Below are 21,184 nucleotides of genomic sequence, written 5' to 3'. Positions count from 1 at the left end.
CTTCCTCTCTGATTAAAAGCCACAGTAAAATGTCAGCAGCAACATCGTGAAGCTCACTGCACCTCTCCTGTGAGCATTTTAAGTGTAAAGGTCGCTGTGTTGCTGCTGTGTGTTGCTAAGCCGATTTCTATCACATTGATCTTGTTAGTCTGAGTTTCCACTGTGGTGGACAAGTAAGACAAGTTTCCATGTTCAAGACGAGACCTCCATACCCACACGCTCAAATCTATTTGTGTGCTGTTATTAAGTCGATCTAAAGATTTCCCAGCAATCCCTCCATTTTCTCACCTGTGATGGAAGAAAGGACCGCGCTCTCTCGATGAGGAGCCGCATTAACCTCTTGGAGTAGAAGATGAACTCGTCTCGACTGGTCTCTTTATTTCTGCAACACAAGCATGAATGACAAAACACAGTCATGTGTTTGTTTGTGTTCAAACCATTCAAATTAACATGGAAGATTTTTTTTATAACCGTGTAAAAAAAATATTCTAAAGATTTTATATAATATATATACTTTTACTGGTAAACCTAACATTCATCAGAAATTTCAGACTATAAAACAAATGGACCAACTTCATTTTCCTAACAGCCATTAAGGCAGGAAATATAGTAGTGATTGCCCTATTTTAGTATGCAATAGCCATTTGCGTTATAGCCTGTCATAACCACGCACAGCCTGTGACATGGACGAAAGCAACGAAAAAAAAAAAAACTTTCAAAATGAGTACATTTCAGCCACTGTCTTCTGCTTCTTGATATTGGTAGTTGGTCACAGGTAGCATGAGGGGGAGGGACAATTTCCACCCAATAATGGGTCACTTATATGTTCTGAGAGGGTGGGAGAAAGCAAAATTAAAAATAAATAAACCAAAAATAAAAATCTATATATTTTTTTAAATATACACAAACAAGCAAAACCAAAACCAAAAATAACTAACATAAAACATTAAAAAACAAAGAACAAAATTAAGCAAAAAAAAACTAAAATGGAAAAAAACACAAAAAAAAACCCAAGAAAATTTCAAAAGCAAAAAACTAACAAAATTAAAAGCAAAAACAAAACTAAGATTAGAGCTGCAGTCCGTCAGTTTTGACTCTTTGTCGCCATCTGTTTGAAAACCTGCAATGGCAGCTGTTTGCAGAATTATCTTCCTTGTGTGGGTTGTGCTCCAGTGTGGATGAATCTGATGTTTTGAGGAGTATGGTGTGGTGGAGTATCCACCGGTGTGAATATTTACTGTACTTTGCTATCACAGATTCTAACCTACTTCTTAGAATATATGACCCAAATATGCATTTTTACTGTATACAGTTGCTTCTCAATAAATTAAAATGTCAAGGAAAAGTTAATTTATTTCAGTAATTCAGCTCAAATTGTGAAACTCGTGTATTAAATAAATTCAATGAACACAGACTGAAGTAGTTTAAGTCTTTGGATCTTTTAATTGTGATGATTTTGGCTCGTTTAACAAAAACCCACCAAATCACAATCTCAACAAATTAGAATATGATGACATGCCAATCAGCTAATCAACTTAAAACACCTGCAAATGTTTCCTGAGCCTTCAGAATGGTCTCTGACAATCATTGACACCCTTCACAAGGAGTGTAAGTCACAAAAATTAATTGCCAATAAGCTGGCTGTTCACAGAGTGCTGTATCCAAGCATGTTAACAGAAAGTTGAGTGGAACAAAAAAGTGTGGAAGAAAAAGATGCACAACTAACCGAGAGAACTGCAGCCTTATGAGGATTGTCAAGCAAACTGGATTCAAGAATTTGAGTGAACTTCACAAGAAATTGACTGAAGCTGGGGTCAAGGCATCAAGAGCCACCACACACAGACGTGTCGAGGAATTTGGCTACAGTTGAGGTATTCCTCTTGTTAAGCCACTCCTGTACCACAGACAACGTCAGAGGCATCTTACCGGGGCTATGGAGACGAAGAACTGGACTGTTGCCCACTGGTCCAAAGTCCTCTTTTCAGATGAGAGCAAGTTTTGTATTTCATTTGGAAACCAAGGTCCTAGAGTCTGGAGGAAGGATGGAGAAGCTCATAGCCCAAGTTACTTGAAGTCCAGTGTTAAGTTTCCAAAGTCTGTGATGATTTGAGGTGCAATGTCATCTGCTGGGGTTGGTCCATTGTGCTTTTGAATTTTTTAAATAGTTGTTTAATGATTTTAATGGAACTGGAATTGGAAAGTTTATAACGATTCCCAACCCTAAACTTAACTACAGTTCTAAACTACAGATCTTGTGTAATCCCAGGCTATTACAGACTGCAACTTAAGCAAAATAAAATGAAAAAACTCCAGTAGCACATCATAGGCTATGATGTCACACTCCTGCTGTTGTTTGCATTCACAAAACTGAATGTTCTCTTTGTATATCATTTTGTCCGCTTTTGCACAATACACATTTTAGTACTCTATTGGGCTGGGTGTTAAATATAAATTATGGGTTTTGAAGCAAGACCAGTAGAGAAGTACTGCACTAGCCTACAGATGACTTCAAATAAAAATATTTAACTAAAAGCATTAAAACTATCATTTTGTTTTGCATTAGGTCCTCCAATGTTATTTGACAGCTGAACAGTCATATGAGATGCTGTATGGTTAGTCTGGATACTTTAAGTACTGGCGTACACTGCTGTGGCATAGGTGTGTGTGTGTGTGTGTGTCTGACCTGATGATGGTGTGCATGCCGCGGACCTGCGGTGTACTCTCCAGAACACTGAGGGTCTGTGGAAGGGGCTGGGCCTGATGGGCAGACGCCAGGGCCGCCCTGTTAGCATCATCACCGGCGAGAGACAGAAACAGACAGGAAGCCGTCAACGCAGTGGATTAAAATGGTACGTTCATTCCAACACTACATATGCGGACAGAGACACATGCTCACACAATAACTACTAGTGTCATCCAAACACTATCATTTAAATGTTAGAGCGGTGTGCAAAGCGTGGATTTATAAGCATAGAGAAATGATTTATATGACCAAAGGATAATCCCCAAATGATAAACTGACCCATTTATGAATTAGTGTTTAGTTATATATATCTATGGTGGCCTCAAAAAGTATGTAGACACTTTTTGTCATTGTAAAAAGTGTACATTTTTCGAAATATATAAGCTTTCCATTGATGTATGGTTTATTAGGATCGGACGATATTTGGTCGAGATGCAGCTATTTGAAAATCTGGGATCTGATGTTGCAAAAATATCTAAATATTGAGAAAATCGCCTTAAATGTTGCCCAAATGAAGTCCATAGCAATGCATATTACTAATCAAAAGTTAACTTTTAATATAATCCTGAGAGAATCCTGAAACATATGTTTAATTTCCACAAAAATATAAAGCAGCACAACTGTTTTCAACATTGATAATAAATGTTTCTTGAGCATCAAGTCAGTATATTATAATGATTTCTGAAGGATCATGTGACTCTGATGACTGGAGTAATGGTGCTGAAAGCTTTTTTTTTCAGCACTGACTCGTATGAATAAATTATATTTTAAAATGTATACAAATAGAAAACATTTATAATAAATTTTTTATATTTCACAATATTGCCATTTTTACTGTATTTTGATTAAACAAATGCTGAGCATAAGAGACTTCTTTCAACAAAAAATCAAAAAAAAATTTAAACCGAGCCCAAATTTTTGAAGCCACTGTTCACTCCATCTTACAAAAACTACTGGTTAATCACAGCTTTATGAGCTCCGAGTAGGTCAGGCTTTTTTGGGGAGTATCCCATGATTCAATTTCACAAGCAGTCTGGTCAAAGACTGCATCCTGTCAACAAACAAAACACTGCCTTCAATGTAAACTCTGACAAACTCAAGCAGAACAGTCATGTCATCATATTACTGCGTCATTAAAACCTAGATATGACAATATGCAGTCTTTGGAAAGCACACCAAGATCCCTGCTGTTCTACTTATGGCTTGTAATACAACAGCATAAATAGAGAAACAAAATTAAATCATAAGCAAATCTCCTCACATATCCCAGCGGAGCTTTCTCTGTGGGTGAAGTGACAAACAACAGAAAAACAGACAATGACAACAGAAAGAGAGGGAAAAGAAGAGAGACGTCACACACTATCAGGTGAAGGAGGACGAGGTGGTCACAAGAGTGTGACCGCTGTGAACGGCATGATCTGTGGGCAAATCATCCAACACTGATTATGACTCATTTTAAAGGTGCAGTTCACCCCAAAATTTAGTCATCACGGAATACAAAAGGAGCAAAGTATCCCAGCTGCTTCTAGGGGCAAAATAAAATAAAAAAACCTATAAATGTTACGTGATGCAAGCCTTCTGAAGCCTTACGGTATGTGGGGAAACTTCAGTCTTTCATGCATGTTCAAATATGGCGAGTTATGTTAGATGCCAATGATGATTAGTAATGGAACAAATGAAGTCTGATGTCACTGACCTTGTCTTAAAGGGACAGTGCACCCAAAAATTTTGGTCATAATTTACTCACCATCATGCATGTTAAATGAGTTTCCATTTAATATATTTGATATGTCTGTGCAGTGATCAATGTTTCCAAGAGAATAAAAGCCGAACTTAAATGTGTTCATCATATAAACAAATTAAACCGTTTGACTCAAATGAAATATGAATTTTTTGAATCATCAACATTTTGGTGGAACAGACTTTCAGTGAAGGGACGGAAATCTCTCAATTTTCATTAAAAATACCTACATTTGTGTTTGAAAGACTGGCCATAGTACAGAAAAAAAGTGAAGGGACTCTCACCAGAGAGATTCATGGCACACTCACACTCTCAGTTTCAATCACAATTCATGTATCATATTGTGATGCATCACTACACATATCATGTCTTGTGAAGTAGTATGTGATACCAAGCCCTACAAAAATCAGTCATATGAGTTTAAAATTGCATTAAAGTGAATAAATGACTAATTCATATTTTTGTTTAAGTGAACTATTCCTTTAAGCTGTGACAGTAGCATGCAAATGCATCTTTGGTTGTTGTATTTCTTGAGAAAATGTCCTGTTGTAGCTGTCATCCTCTCATTCACACTCACTTACACAAAGGTCTGCTACATCCTGTGTCGGGGGCTGTACTTCCTCATGTTTCTCTCTCTCTCTCTCTCTCTCTCTCTCTCTCTCTCTTCCTCTCCTTTCTGTCTTTTCTCTCTCTCTCACACACACACACACTCATGAGCTGTCGTTTCTAGCCCATCGGAAAAATGAAACTTTGTAGTAGACATAGGAAACTTCAGTGCGTGCAAGACGCCGTGTTCAACAATAGCTACAGAGACAACCATGAGAGAGAGAAAACAAGAGGGGAAAGATAGAGAGAGCAAGAGAAAGTAAGAGAAAGAGAGGTCAAGGGGAGGAAGAGAGTGGAGTATTTTTAGACGCAGCATGCAGGGAGGGTATCTGAAGGATGGAAAAACAGAAGGTATCTGCCTCCCTCCTGACTGCAGACATGAGCATCTATCCTCCCGTATTAGATCATGTCATGAGACGCCCATCCCATGATGCTCTGCTGCTCAAACATCATAGCTGTGAATATATTAGTGTGGGTATGTATGGAAGAAGAAAGCTTGGCTCTTATATTGTTTTTGGACAATGCCATATGTTCTCATGTTAATGAAAAATAAGAATGATCTTGAAAAATGAGTCAAGAACACTTCTGGGTCACATTTTACCCCCAAATCAAATCAAATAAAAATATATATTAAAAAAATACAATTTTAAAAATACATTAACAATACAATCAAATAATCTAAAAATATATATAAAATAAATATAAAAATCAACTAAATTAAATAAAATTTAAAAAAATATATCAATATTCTTACTGTTAACTAAAACTAAAGCTGAAACTCATTTTTAGTAATTAAAATAAAGCCGCAATAAATAATAAATATTGCATGAAAAACCTTAATGAAAAAACTTAAATAAATTTAAGCACTAAAATGACTAGAACTAAAAACAAATAATATCTAAAATAAATAATAAATTAAATTAAATAATTTATAATTTATATATGATTTATACATTAAATATTTGTATTTGAGATTGAATATTATCCATTTTAAATTAATATTTAAATATTTTAAATTATTATTATTAAATATTGAATATAAACCGATGTACAAAAAGCACTAAAACTACATTTGAAACTGAAATAAAAGTTAATCTATACAGAACTACTTTTAAAACACTAATAAACTGACAAATGGGCCTAACGAAATTGCTAAGACTTAAACTAGAATTACAAAGAAAATTGAAAATATAAAAATAGAAGCTAATTCAAAATATAAAACAAAATACAATATTAGGCTATAAATAATACAGAAATAACACTGAATTAAATTCAAATCAGCTAAAAACAGAATGATGTTGGGGTGAAATATGTCAGATGTGTCTTCATGACATTCAAATGTAAAAAACTGAACCAGACCGATGCTGAATGCTTATAAAGAGCCGTCAACAGAAAGAGACGCTGCCCTCGTTTGTTCAGGACAGGAAGTGCAGCAGGGCTCAGGAGGAGGAAGATTCCTTCAGAGGATGGTAGAAGTTACCCCATGGACTGATCTGAGGCCAGTCTTCTCTCTCCTGCTCTGAATATCATTCTCAGTTCTCAATCTGATCAACAGGACTGAGCCCAGATCAGTGCTGAGGGGACACCTCTGTGAAACGCGGCTGTGCAGGCAGTGACAGGAAGTGAGAAGATGATGAGCAGTGCTACTCTACCTGACGCTGAGTTCACGCTGTGCCACCGCGAGGGGAGGAAGAGAAGACGAGAAAACAATCCAGTGCGGTGAGGAAGCACGGCCAAACAAAACCAGTCACCAGTATTACAGAAAATGAACAGGCCCACACAGAATCTGCTTTAAAGGGACTTTTCTGAGCTGATTTTAGGAGGAAATCTCTGATTTCAGGGAGCTGAGAGTATTACATTCTTACTAATAACTGGAAATATCATCAAACTGATCCAAATATTCAACACACACACAAAGGCCAGGAACATAAAGATCTCTGAAGGACGAGTGTTTGTATTTTGATGAAATATGTGAGTGCAGATTCCCTGTGGGCCTGGAAACAAGTAACATCATTTGCCTTTTAATATTACGGTCAGTGATACAAACCACCACATGACAAATATTAGTCCACTGCAAAGCATTCCCAATCCAGAACCATAAGCATTATTAAAACTATTTCCCATGAGGTGCACACTGATTACTGCTCTAATAAACCACAGGAAAAAAAAACACTTTAGGGGGAACAATGAAGATGAATGTAAGATTCATAATCAGTAGAACTCAGGAAATATTGGTGAATGTATATATATATATGAATATATATATAAAACTGTTAATTAATTGCAATTTGTAAATTTTATACCAATTTGTTCACAAATGTCAAGACTTTTTTGGTTCTATAAATTTCATCATAATGACATTTACAATTAATTGTCAATTATATATATGTTATAGTTAAAATGATATTTAATAGGCATCCTGGAATATTGTGTTGACAGTGTGGAGCTTTATTTAGTAAAAGTTGAGAAGCACTGCTTTACAGTGAGTTTGTAAGTAAAATATTTCACCCAGAAGGGGGCGATATTACACACATGAAGTTCTTCATGACCAGAGCCACCATGATGAAGTGATGCTTTAGATAGGGAAGCTAATATAAATCTTCTCAGCGTGTCTGTGGATCTTACCTCCTCCAGCTGACTGTGTACATGCTGCACTATAAGATCAATGGCCACCATGTTACCGCCACCTACAGGAAATGAAGAACAGGAATTCAAGCTAAGCATTATTAAATCATACTAGCACTACTGCTACAGTATGCAATACGTGCACTGTGAAACCGCACAAATGTGTAGTAGAGATCAGGAGACTTTATCCTATATTTCAAAGTGCTTGACATCTGTCAGAGTGAACTCACCCCGAGGCACCACGATATCTGCCAGTCTCATGGTGGGCTCGATGTACTGCTCAAAGGCTGGCTTCACAAACTTGTTGTACTGTTTGATCACTCCCTCGATGTCCCGGCCGCGCTCGGTGATGTCCCTCCTGAGCCTCCGTACCAGCCGGATGTCAGAATCTGTGTCCACGAAGATCTTCATGTCCAGCAGCTGAAACACAGACGGTGCTCCAGATCAGCTCCAGCTGAAGAAATAACCACATCATGACAGATCTGATGAGGTTTACCTTCAGCAGCTCTTTATCTGCAAATGACATGATGCCCTCAAATATAATGACACTCGCCCCATACACCGTTTTCTGCAAGCAGATAAACAGAGATTAAAAATGGGTCGGAAAATAGTTATTCTTTATATAATTGTTTTTTTGTGCTTGAAAAAAATAAAAGTTTGATTCTAGCAGAGAAAGCAAACTTTATTTCAACACAGGCTTTATATAAATCTTGATGAAGGCTTGTGTGCTGAAATGATAAGATTAAATCATGTAATATTATAGTTAATGGAAAAGCTAATGCAGTGTTTATTATTATTATGTTAGCTAAGTTAGTTTTTTTTTTTTTTGCTTTTATATAACAGGGCTTACTGAAGTTTTTTGACCTTTGACCTAAAATATTTACTTCAAGTACTCCTGATTTTAATAATTGAACAACATTTGCATGTTCATGGCTGTCTGGTTTTGGTTAATGGTCACATGACATGCAAGTAAACTGCAGGTAAGGCATGCAGTTTTTTAAAGCAAGCATTTTATTTAAATTTCTTTTAGTTTTTAAAATGGTTTATTTTTATGATTTATTTTATGTTTATGATTTCGTTATTATTTAAAATAATTCGTTTTCAGTTAAACATTTTTTAATGTATTTTTAATATTTATTTTAATTTAACAATTAAATTATTTTATTACGTTTTACAATTATTTTTCTTATTTTATTTTATGTAATATTTAACATGTTTTATTTAATTTAAATATTTATTTTTAGTTAGTTTAATTTTATATTTTATCATTTAATTATACTTATTAAATAAATAATTTTTTTTAATGATTTTATAAGTTATTAGCTTTTTCATGAACTCACAGCCCAGTTTAGGAATCTCTCCGTGTGTGTGTGTTTCACTCACCCATTCTTTCTGCCGTCCGTGTGTGGTGAAGTCATACACCGGGATCTTCACGCTCTTGCCCTGCTTGAGTTTGCGGAGAGTGTGCACCAGCAGGCTGAAGTCAAAGGCGTCTGGATGGTCAAAGTTGTAATCATTATTAGCAGCCAGCAGCTGCTGTTCGGCCGTCAGAACCTGCAGGAAACACGTCACAGCAGACGCACCGAGGTTACACCTCTGACTTCAGATCAAATATCTGCCAGCGGAGTGGCCTGCTGCTTAGAGATCAAGGCTGGCAACAAAGGATGTAGGTTCAAAACAGACAAGGGCTGACCTATGAACTCACTGTCCTTGAGCAAGACACACAACACCAGTTTCCTTCACATAGTTGCCATTGCAAATCATGCATTTAGTAAACATCATCAGCCAGGAGGGTTTGTGCAATGCAGTGGTGTTTTCACTACAGTGTCTTCACCAAAGGTGATGCAAAGGGGTCAACTATGATAAAAATCACTGTAACACACAGCCATGAGAGGTTTAATACCCCAATAAAAACAACAGCAAAAGCAATCTGATAAGAAATGGAGAAAATAAAAGTTAATTATTATTATTGTTATTATTGCACATATATCATTATCTACCATGCAAAAGTTTGGTGTCGGACAGTAGGACTTTTTTAGGTTTAAATTATTGCTTTAATTAATACTCATTAATATTCAAGGCTAAATTTACTGATCAAAAGTGACAAAAGATTTATATTTCAAATAAATGCTGTTCTTTTGAATTTCCTATTATTTTAAGAATCCTGAAAAGAAAAAAAAAACACTATGTAAGAAATATGAAGCAGCACAAAGGTTTTCAATATAAATAACAACAAGAAATGTTAATCGAGCAGTAAACAGATATAAAGCAGCATATTATAATGATTTCTGAAGGATCTGAAGACTTGAGTCAAATTTAGCTTTGCATCACAGGAATAAATTGCATTTCAAAATATATCCAAAAATAAAGCAGTTATTTTTTTATTTTAATAATATTTGACACTATGACTGTTTTTACTGTATTTTATCAAACAAATGTAGTATAAAAGCATAAGTTAAGCATAAGACAAAACACACAAACATTTTTAAATAATTATAAATAAATTAATAAATAAATCATACAACCCCAAATTTTTGAATGCTTGTGCATTGTATTAGAGATAATTCAGATGTGCAGAAATGTTGGGCAAACAGAGACACAGACTGCTCTCACACCTTTTGACTAAAATATTTAGTAATATTTTTTTTCTTTTTCAAACTTAAGCATTTTTAGAAGTGTATTAGTTTACACAATTAAAAAAACATTACACACACACACACACACACACACACACGGAGAATATGGAGGGATATATTTTGGGTCTTTACAGTAAGTTGAAGGTTTTTGCCCCTCTGCATGCAGACACAGTGCCAGTCCACTGAGCAGATGACGTGTGTGTGGTATTATTACCCCCTGTCCTCCTGCTGGGCACATGGCTTAGGTCAGCTGAACTAAATATAGGAGGAACATTAACACACAGGTACATGTACACAAACACACACTCATGGATTTACTTCTTTGGCTGTGTGATTCTGCCATTTCCATCTCATACAAATGTAATGATTCCTCTTCAGCTATGCACCAACAGCTAGTGAACTGTTTAAACAAATGCCTAACTAGTCTAAAATAGCTGCCTCAAGGAATTAATGCATTATATAACTCTAAGTACACTAATGGCTCCTGTTCACACTCTCTCTCTCTCTCTCTCTCTCTCTCTCATACATGAACAGATGCATGAATGTTTTTATATTCTCACATCTGGATTTCCACACTGATTTACACAAATTGCGAAAATATATGACACCCTGCCAAATTTTTAGACATACTTTTCTGAAACTGTGAAGAAGCTCAGATATACTGTAAGATAGTTTTGATTCAATCCAAGTAAACAAGTCAAATAAGATTGCAAAACAACAAGTACCTGAGTCTGACTACTTGGGGCCAGATTCACAAAGCATTCCTGGTCATAAAATTATTTTTTCTTCTTCTTAATTTCTAACTTAGAATATTTTGTATTCCCCAAAACTTTACCTGGAAACAAAGCCGTTATGTTTACAACTGTGACACTGATTGCTGATCAGGATCGACTAAACTCTGGATTTTCAGAAGTATGTGAAGCTCACTGCATAGACTCTGTGCCCTTGTTATGATGTATTTGAGAACTTCTTAAAGGGGTCCTATTATGCTCTTTTACAAAGTCTTGATTTTGTTTTGGGGTGTACTAGAACAGGCTCTCATACTAGGTTGTTCGAAAAGTACATTATTTTTCACATATTTCACATTATAACAACACCTCTCTCTTCAGTCTGGCATGAACAGCTCGAGTATTTCCAGTACAAATGAAGGCCCGCCTTCTGGAAAATGAGAAGTGCTGTGATTGGCTAGCGGGGCCAGTGTGTGCTTAAGTGTGATTGACAGCACTCGGCACCTGGCCGGGAAATGTCATGTATGTGTCAGTGTAAATATTAAGTCAAAATCAAATCAATTTGAATGCGATTTAAACCCATGTGATTGTAAGCACTCTAAGCTCGTCTGTCTTGGGAACACTAGCGTGTCTCTGCCATAGGGATAACACTCATTGTCTTCTCTAGTGCAGCTCAACCAGGTCTCGTCTCATTCGTCTATCTTTATGATATCACAAATCCCAGAAAATATGCGTTGTAGTCCAAACAAGTCGTTCATTGTAGTTTTTGAAAAGTGATTTCTGTTAAATAAAGTATCTCCTTTTGAATTGGACTTTGAGCATTGTAACTTTGCAGATCTTTTTTTATGCGAAAACAGCAACATTACAGACTAACTAAAGTTGAAAAAGTGGAAAAACCACTTGTACTACTTCAAATGTATCTACATTTTGTGAATGCGGTCACTGGAATCTAGAAAAAGGTTTTGGGTCAGTTTTTCATGTACCGTATAACTTCAGTCTTGCAAAGGAATTGTAACAGAAGAAAAAATTCATCTATTTGAACCGTTATGCTCTTTTCAGCCGTTTCGCTTACTTCAAAACCACAAGCCCTGTCTCCAAAACTGTGCTCACAAAAGACACACAGATGCAAAATAAATCAGAAGGGACATTTAATGCACGAGTGGTTTCCAATGAGATGACGTGTTACCTTGTAAAATGAATCCATTGACAGAAGAACGACCCAAGGAACATCCAAGGCCTCTATGATTTTACGAGCAACTGTAGTTTTGCCTGAGGCACTGCCTCCACAGAGCCCTGTGGGTAAAAACAGACGGTCGACAAAGATTGTGGTGGTGTATGATTTAGCACTGATTTTTTAAATTCACTGACCGATAACAAAAGCTTCTTTGGACTGGGTGCCGTGTTCATTGTACCACGGTGGGCGTCCGGCGGTGTAGATGGTCCTCTTACTGGTCCGCAGCAGTGGAGGCTCGGATTTGCATTGGCTGGTGGTCCGCTTGCGTGGTGACAGGCTGGTGCTGATGGATGGGAGGAGCCTGTCCAGAGAGCCTTCCCCACTGCCACTGTATATAAAAAATAAAAGAGGATATGAGATACAGTGAACAAGACAAGTCATGTCCTGCTATTTCCTGTCAATTCTGACTTCCTGTTCACAAACTGTACAAAGTTATCAAGTGACTCAGCGACTGTCATGGCAATGTCTCCATGCAGCTATAAGTACCTTTAACCATGTAGATAACAGACAGTTCAGCTTCATCTATCTCAATCAGTTCCAGAATCAGAGTCAGAATGAGCTTTATTGCCAGGTATGTACACACATACGAGGAATTTGTTTTCGTGACAGAATTTCCGCAGTGCAACATAATGACAGTGACACAACAAAAAACACAAAATGGAATAAAACATAAAAAAAAAATACAAATAGGTAGGTAAGGAACGACAATATACAAATTGACAATGTATGGCAGGTATATAACAATGAGCATATGTATGTACAGGTATATTATGTGCAAAAAATCAAGTGTATGCTAAGTATGTGTGTTAGATAAATAAGTGTATGTATATATAAATATAAATAGCGTAGTGTGTTCCACAGTTTTTATCAATTGTTCATTAGATGGATTGCCTGAGGGAAGAAACTGTTCCTGTGTCTGGATGTTCTGGTGCTCAGGGCTCTGTAGCTTCGACCAGATGGCAACAGTTCAAAGAGGGAGTGTGCTGGATGTGAGGGGTCCAGAGTGATTTTGACAGCCCTTTTGCTCTCTCTGGATAAGTACAGTTCTTGAATAGAAGGGAGGGTTGTACCGATGATTCTCTCAGCAGTCCGGACTACCCTCTGTAGTCTTCTGAGGTCCGATTTAGAAGCTGAGCTGAACCAGACAGTTACTGAAGTGCAGAGGATGGATTCGATGATGGTGGAGTAGAACTGTTTCAGCAGATCCTGTGGCAGGATAAACTTCCTCAGCTGGCGAAGGAAGTACAACCTCTGCTGGGCCTTTTTCACAATGGAGTCAATGTGAATGTCCCACTTCAGGTCCTGAGAGATAGTGGTGCCCAGGAACCTGAATGACTCCACTGCAGTCACAGTGCTGTTCATGATGGTGAGTGGGGGGAGTGCAGGGGGGTTTCTCCTGAAGTCCACGATCATCTCCACTGTTTTGAGCGTGTTAAGCTCCAGGTTGTTGAGAGCGCACCAGACAGCCAGCTCTTTAACCTCCTGTCTGTAAGCAGACTCGTCACCGTCCTGAATGAGGCCGATGAGTGTGGTGTCGTCTGCAAACTTCAGGAGCTTGACAGAGGGGTCCTTAGACATGCAATCGTTAGTGTACAGGGAGAAGAGCAGTGGGGAGAGAACACAGCCCTGGGGAGCTCCGGTGCTGATTGTACGGGTGCTGGATGTGTATTTTCCCAGCCTCACTAGCTGCTGCCTGTCTGTCAGGAAGCTGTTGATCCACTGACAGACGGAGGTGGGCACGGAGAGCTGAGTTAGTTTGGGCAGGAGGAGGTTTGGCATGATCGTGTTAAAGGCCGAGCTGAAGTCCACAAACAGGATCCTCACATAGGTCCCCGGTCTGTCTTGGTGTTGCAGAACATAATGCAGTCCAATGTTTACTGCATCGTCCACAGACCTGTTTGCTCTGTAGGTAAACTGAAGAGGATCCAGCAAGGCTCCAGTGATGTCATTTAGGTGGGCCAGCACCAGTTTTTCAAATGACTTCATGACCACAGACGTTAGAGCCACAGGCCTGTAGTCATTTATTCCTGTAATTTTGGATTTCTTTGGGATGGGGATGATGGTGGAGCGTTTGAAGCATGAAGGGACTTCGCACAGCTCCAGCGATCTGTTGAAGATCTTTGTGAAGATGGGGGCCAGCTGGTCAGCACAGGATTTCAGACAGGCTGGTGTAATATGATCTGGGCCTGGTGCTTTTTTCCTTTTCTGCTTCCGGAAGACCTGGCGCACCGCATCCTCGCTGATCTGTATTGCAGGTGTGGGGGAGAGGGGGGATGCAGGAGGTGTGAATGCTGAGAGCGCTTGATTGGAGATGTGTTCAGGGCGGGTTGCAGGAGTTGTTAATGGTGTGAACGGTTGTTTGGGGAGGCGTTCAGGGCAGGTGATGGGTGTTCTTTCAAACCTGCAGTAAAACTTGTTCAGATCGTCTGCCAGTCGTTGATTCTCCACAGTGCTGGGGAGTGGTGTCTTGTAATTGGTGATCTTCTTTAGACTTTTCCACACTGATGCGGAGTCGTTTGTCCTTGTCGAGTCCTTATTTTTCCAGAATAATGAGGAAAGACTCTATCAAGATCTAATAGCAGTGGTATCATACATTTAGTAGTACATTGTAGCCTCTGGCACAAACAACAGCTGCCCCATATTACACTAAACCTGTAAATGTGGTACAACATGTTCAGTGAAACTGAGACAATTGAAATATCGGTGTTGTCATGTCGGTTATAAATTGTTAATGACAGTTCCGCTTGAGCAAAGCCACTGACTTCAGTTTAAACAACTGTTTTAGCTCTAAACAAGCAATTCATCCCTTGTTATTAATAATGAAAACATAAGTATGGGCAGTGGAAGCATAGCGTGATTAAAGATAACTCTCAGGCCCTGAGGTACATTCTCATATGCAAAGCAAGTATAGTTGAGCTTTCATTTATCATATTGTTGTTCTCTATGCACATCTGGTGATCAACGTTTGTATGCAAATAAAAGCCAAAATAAATCGGTTCCTCATATAAAGTGACCATTTCTCTTCAGAAAACTTGGATTTCAATGGAGGGACTTGACACCCTCAAGTGGGGAGTAAGTGATTACAGAATTTTAATTTTAGGTGAACTATCCCTTTAATTCAATTAAAAATAAAGCATGCATCTTTAATCATATCACAACTGAAAATAATTCCACTTTTGGTACCAAATATAGACATAAAGGTACTAGCAAGAAAGCTGGAGAATAACTGTCTACTTAAAGCCCAATATTAATCCCAAACATTACATTGTCCACACACACACACACACATATATATATATATATACATTTAATTTAAATACTCAAATAATAAGCACATATATGTGTAAATAGACTGTGAAGTGACCACTTACACATGTGATTAATATTTACCTGTATTACTATGAACTAATGGTGCATTTGGTTGTTGAAAACAAGCTCTGGTTTCTGATTGCTGGAATGGTTTCTAAGTGCATTTCTGGACTAATTGAGTTGTGAATCAATGAAAGAGATACAAGATAAACCTAGTGGATGCCTCAGAGACACTCACTGCAGTGTGCGTCACACCTTAGGAGTTCAGAAGCAGCAAGAAACTGAAAGCTTTCAAGAGAAATACTTACTGAAGCAGACGGGAAAGCCAAATGTCCACAGAAGATGCGTGCATGTACCTGTCCATTAAGTAGAAGAAATAAAACACGCAGCCTTCTCTCAACTAATCATCTATAGGTTTAAAAACCAGTCAGATCATGTGATGCATGACTGCGTACTCCCTAAACATGATTACATACCTAACCCACGATGCCCTGACCTTGAACCTGTACAAACTAAGGTACAACTAAAACTAGAATAAAGCAGGTTTATCAGGCAGAAAATATGTCTTGTGTGGCGAGTGTGCCTTTGAATTTCTGTTTGTGTGAACAGAGATCACCTTGGCTTTCTAGTTTATCTGCGTGATACCAGATAAGATGACAAACTATGGACCCTGCCCTTACATCTTCAGAAAAAAAGAAAAAAACTTGTAAAGTACAATTCATAAAAGTCTCTCTTAAAGGAACAGTTCCATCAAAATGACAGTCTGTCTTCATTTACTGTGTCTGTCTTTCTTCTGTGGTAATCAAAAGGAGAATTTACAGATTATCCAAGCTGCACTACACACTTAAATATCTACAGAATGAAAATGTATGGTGACCACAACTTTCAAGGCAGGATTCTCAGTAAATAATGTAACAATATTCTGTTCCTCACATAGAGCTATCGTATGACTTGGAGACTTTGGATTTAGTGCACCAGCCAAATAGATTAATTTGATCAGGGTTTCTGGGCAGGTTTTATTGGTAAATTTAAGACTTTTTTTTAAAGACCTTTTTAAGACCAAATAGCCTAAAGAGAATTTAAGGAATATACTAAAAAAGGGAACACAATGCATCAATATGGTCTCTTGGTGTAAATGTCTTGAAAATTCAATTTCCTGCAGATCTCCATTACCTTTTCATGTATTTCATAAACAAAATAGCTTAAGCTTGAATAGCTCTTAAAAGTGGTTTTACGGTGAAAATCTTAAATGACAGGTAAACTATATATATACTTTATTACCAACAGTAATATCGAATGATGCAAACTAAAAAAAAACTTGTCAAATTTAACCATTTTGAATTTACAAGATTCATGTAATTCTTAACAGATTGCAATGAGGCAAGAAATTAACTGGTATTTTCAGCTTCACGTGATGTTAACTGATGTACTGGGATTATTGTGATGTTTTTATCAGCTGTTTGGACTCTCATTCTGGCGGCACCCATTCACTACAGAGGATCCACTGGTGAACAAGTGATGATGAAGAAACAAACTCATATACACCTTGAATGGCCTGAGGTTAAGTAAATGTTCAGAAAATTTTAATTTTTGCTTGAGCAATTTAACTTCTTGAATTTCACATTGGTCAGTATTTTCAGGTTTCCATTCAGAAGTTTGTATTTGATATGCATTTGCTGACACCAAATATTCAAAGATGTCATAGCCTATTTTTGTTTCACAGTGTTTACACTAAAACATGCCAACCCTGAAACTATACCTAGACACTGGCTGAAAATGTTCTGATTCTTTATTACGGCTCTCTTACAACTGTGCTCTTTTGTACTTTAATCTGGTTGAAAGATATATGTTTACCTGCTGTGTCTTGTTTTATTATTTAACTTTTAACAATGCTTGTAAATCAAAATCAACCAGATTTTTTAGAGTAATTCAATGCTGTTACAATACCAGCAAATAAAGGTTTCAACAATTACCAAGAATTTCATACGGTTGAATTTCTAATGGAAAAGAGCAGTATGAGCATTGTTCAAAACATCTCCTTTCATGTTTCACAGAAGTCAGTCAGTCATATGGGTCTGGAACAACACGAGGATGAATAACGTGACAGATTTTTCCTTTTTGGGTGAACTATCACTTAAATACTTAAATGTAAGCACATTAGCAACTTCTGGTTTGCATCATGAGTTCACTCAAGGACAGTATGAGAACACACCATTGTGCAGATGTGCTAATCATAAACTCAGGATCTCTGCAAATACACAAATCAGATGCAAATGAGCTTAGCAAGCAAACATAGAAAGCAGAGAGTCCTGTCAGCAACAGATGAATTTACCATACAAGTATGTGCGCAGACTGCTCAACAAAACAACTCAATAGCATCCAACTCACCTGAGGATGGACACAAAGGTGCTCTGCAAATGACTTTAAGCTACCAGGCTTACCTTCCATCTGCCCTAAGAGCCCAGCAGCCTGAGATCCTGGCTCCCGAGTACGCTGGGAGTGTGTTCATGATGGACGCGCAGACAGACGAGAGCTCCAGAGAAAGATCAACGCTAATATAACCGCTGGGACGCACGCATGCACAGACACTCAGAGAGCCTGTCCTCTGGTAAGCCGAGGAGAACAGGAAGAAAACGAAAGTCAAGCAGAGGGGAGGAAAACAAAACTGTGCGTTCTACGTCGGATTGGTTTTGATTTCACTGTCTCAAGAGTTTAGTGAGCTGGGACCATTCAAGACAAACTGTTCAGTCTTTCTTTCTCCCTAACATGCTACTATAGACGCTGCCAACAAACGTAAGAGGATAACCTATCCTGCAGATTATGTTTGGGGGGTGGTATTAATAGCAGCAGGTTGGAAACAGGCAGAGCACACGCCCCCTCCGCTGGCCTCTTATGGGGCAGCTGGTCTGTCTGAGACACTGTGACTGGAGAGATCGAGAGGAGCGCTTCTGAACTGTGTTCTTAGGAGAGGAACATAAACCAATCAAGCTGCTCTGTGACGCTGGGTGTGTCATGAGCTCTGTGCGCTCTCTACATTACACCCAAGGGCTCTGCCATCACCTTATCAACCAGCCTGTCCTGTGGGGCGTATATCTCCACCTGGCCCCCTCTCGGGACACCCCTCACAAACATCATGATGAAACTCAGTATCCCAGCCAGTACTGAATGTAATGTCACAGCACATGCACATCCACAAACATATATAAAACTATGAGTCATATTAAAAATTCCCAATAATTAGATGTTTTACTATTATAGTAATACTAGTATAGCTATTAAATAATAGTTAATAATTAATAATAGTATTAACAACTGATTATGATAACACTATTTGTACACAAAACTTACTAAGAGAATCAGCCAAAAAAAAAAAGACAATAATATAGTTGTCATACACACATAAATGGTAACAAATCCTTAAAAAATAAGAATTTAATATTATTTATATTTGATCAAGGTTTCCACAAAATTAACAAGTTAACTCTAAAAAAGTTATTTTATATATATATATATATATATATATATATATATATATATATATATAATTTTTTTTGGCACAAATGATCAGTGAAATCAGAATGAATGTGTCACACATTTATACTCAACAAAATGGTAAAACATATATATCAACATTGTTGGATGAAGTGGATTAGAGCCCTGCACGGGCCTCAAATACAGGCCAGTCTTTTTTTCTCCCTTCTCCCAAAAAACCTTATACTACTGTTTCAGCTATTAAAATAGTTCAGTTTTGTATGTAACGGAAAAGTGAGAGTGGAAGCTAAAGTGCGCTCTGCAGGACATGGAGACGCAAGCGCGATCACTTGCATTTTTTTTCTAACGGTGGAAGCAACCTATATCAATATCAACAAAATGTTGTGCTTTTATAAAATAAAGCACTTTCTGCAGTCTTGAGCAGGAGTGCTTCACAATAATGAACCTAAACTCAGTGAATTGCCTCACAAGCAAGATAAAAATATATAGAAAGCTACTTTAAAATGAAATAATTCAAATCGAAAATAGAAACTATTTCATTATGTAATCTGTAAAGATGCATTTCTCTGTAAACGCACGTTCAATGAGGAGATGGCAAGTATTTTCTTTTTATCACCATGATTGATGGATAAAATATGGATGATGGATATAAAAATAAGGAAAAGCCTAAACTGGCCAGACTATAATTTGGGTTTTATAATTCTCCACAGTTAAAAAATAAAACACAAATTACAATGGCATATATGTAAAACTTTGTCCTATAACTGTATAGCTGCTTATATTTTCTAATTTGTATGCTGCTCTGTTCTAAATACCTTAAAATTAAAAGGATTTGATGCAAGGCAATTTTGTCTGATATGTAAATTATTTATTAATCCTATTTTTTTAAATCCATGAAGCAAATGCTTTAAAACAGCTTTAAAAAATTACTTTATTGCATTACAGATGCTTTTAAAGTACTTTTCACTGAAAATTTTACGGGTCGCTTGAAAGTAAACAATTGTCATGAATAAGTTGTAATACCAATTATGAAACCTACAAGAGCCTACAAATTAATTGTTGTTGACTATTTTCAGCTTTTTGGCATACAATTTATATGCAGAAATTGATATTATGCATTCATAATTAATGGCATGACTGGTTCAGTCGACAGAAACAAGGGACACACAGGCCTATAATAACTGCTGAAATGTTTACAGGTCAAATCTCAGGTCCGTCGGAGCGCTCATGGAGGCACCACTGGTGAAGCGAACATCACTGACCATCTCTTCAACACGGCGCCTGTTAGTGGGTGGGATATATTAGGCAGCAAGTCAACATTATTTCCTCAAAGTTAATGTGTTAAAAGCAGGAAAAATGAGCAAGTGTAAGGACTTGAGCATTTTTGACAAGGGCCAAATAGTGATATGGCTAGATGACTGGGTCAAAGCATCTCCAAATCTGCAGCTCTTGTGGGGTGTTCACAGTCTGCAGTGCTCAGTATCTATCAAAAGTGCTCCAAGGAAGGAACACTGGTGAACCAGCGACAGGGTCATGGGCGGCCAAGGCTCACTGATGCACGTGGGTCAGATTCAACAGAAAATACTAACGCATTCTCATCCCAAGGCGTCATATACTGACCCTCTTGACATTTCGTCAACATCCTACGCATATGGCACCCTCTAGCGTCAATATGAGACACAGATTATGGGTTAAGGTTAGGGTTAGGGTTAGACCGCTAGGAGGCGCCTTCTGGCCCATTTTTATCTGCTTCTTTGACGCTAGAGGGTGCCATGTGCGTAGGATGTTGACGAAATGTCAAAAGGGTCAGTATATGACGCCTCGGGATGAGAACGGTCTGAAAATACACAGTGCATCACAGTTTATTGTGTATGTGGCTGCACAGCCGTCTCATACCAGTCAGGGTGCCCATGCTGACCCCTGTCCAATGCCGAAAGCACCAAGCACGTGAGCATCAGAACTGGAAAACTGAGCAATGGAAGAATAATGAATTACCTGTGGAACACATGGCACCGGGATGCACTATGGGAAGAAGGCAAGCTGGCGGAGGCTGTGTGATGTTTTGGGAGA

At 37.8% G+C, this 21,184-nt stretch overlaps 1 protein-coding gene across 5 annotated transcripts in view; it reads right to left on the bottom strand.

The window, feature by feature from the left end:
* The window catches only part of LOC132128914 (uridine-cytidine kinase-like 1), a 28,219-nt gene that overhangs the window by 5,286 nt on the left and 1,749 nt on the right, over positions 1-21,184 (bottom strand). For 2 of the 5 annotated variants that reach the window (XM_059540314.1, XM_059540318.1), the window contains exons 2-10: positions 12,448-12,641; positions 12,266-12,372; positions 9,099-9,269; positions 8,212-8,283; positions 7,946-8,135; positions 7,716-7,777; positions 4,005-4,024; positions 2,684-2,782; positions 289-382 (exon numbers count right to left, since the gene is read on the bottom strand). In XM_059540314.1, coding sequence (XP_059396297.1) covers positions 289-382; positions 2,684-2,782; positions 4,005-4,024; positions 7,716-7,777; positions 7,946-8,135; positions 8,212-8,283; positions 9,099-9,269; positions 12,266-12,372; positions 12,448-12,641 — 1,009 coding nt within the window. Of the gene's footprint in view, positions 1-288; positions 383-2,683; positions 2,783-4,004; positions 4,025-6,742; positions 6,760-7,715; positions 7,778-7,945; positions 8,136-8,211; positions 8,284-9,098; positions 9,270-12,265; positions 12,373-12,447; positions 12,642-18,063; positions 18,375-21,184 lie in introns of those variants that run through there. The other 3 variants (XM_059540317.1, XM_059540316.1, XM_059540315.1) reach the window with 3 other exon arrangements.

The sequence above is a fragment of the Carassius carassius genome, chromosome 46, assembly GCF_963082965.1.
Source record: "Carassius carassius chromosome 46, fCarCar2.1, whole genome shotgun sequence".
NCBI lineage: Eukaryota > Metazoa > Chordata > Actinopteri > Cypriniformes > Cyprinidae > Carassius > Carassius carassius.
The sequence above is the reverse complement of the archived record's forward strand: the minus strand, read 5'-3'. Positions and strand labels throughout refer to the sequence as shown.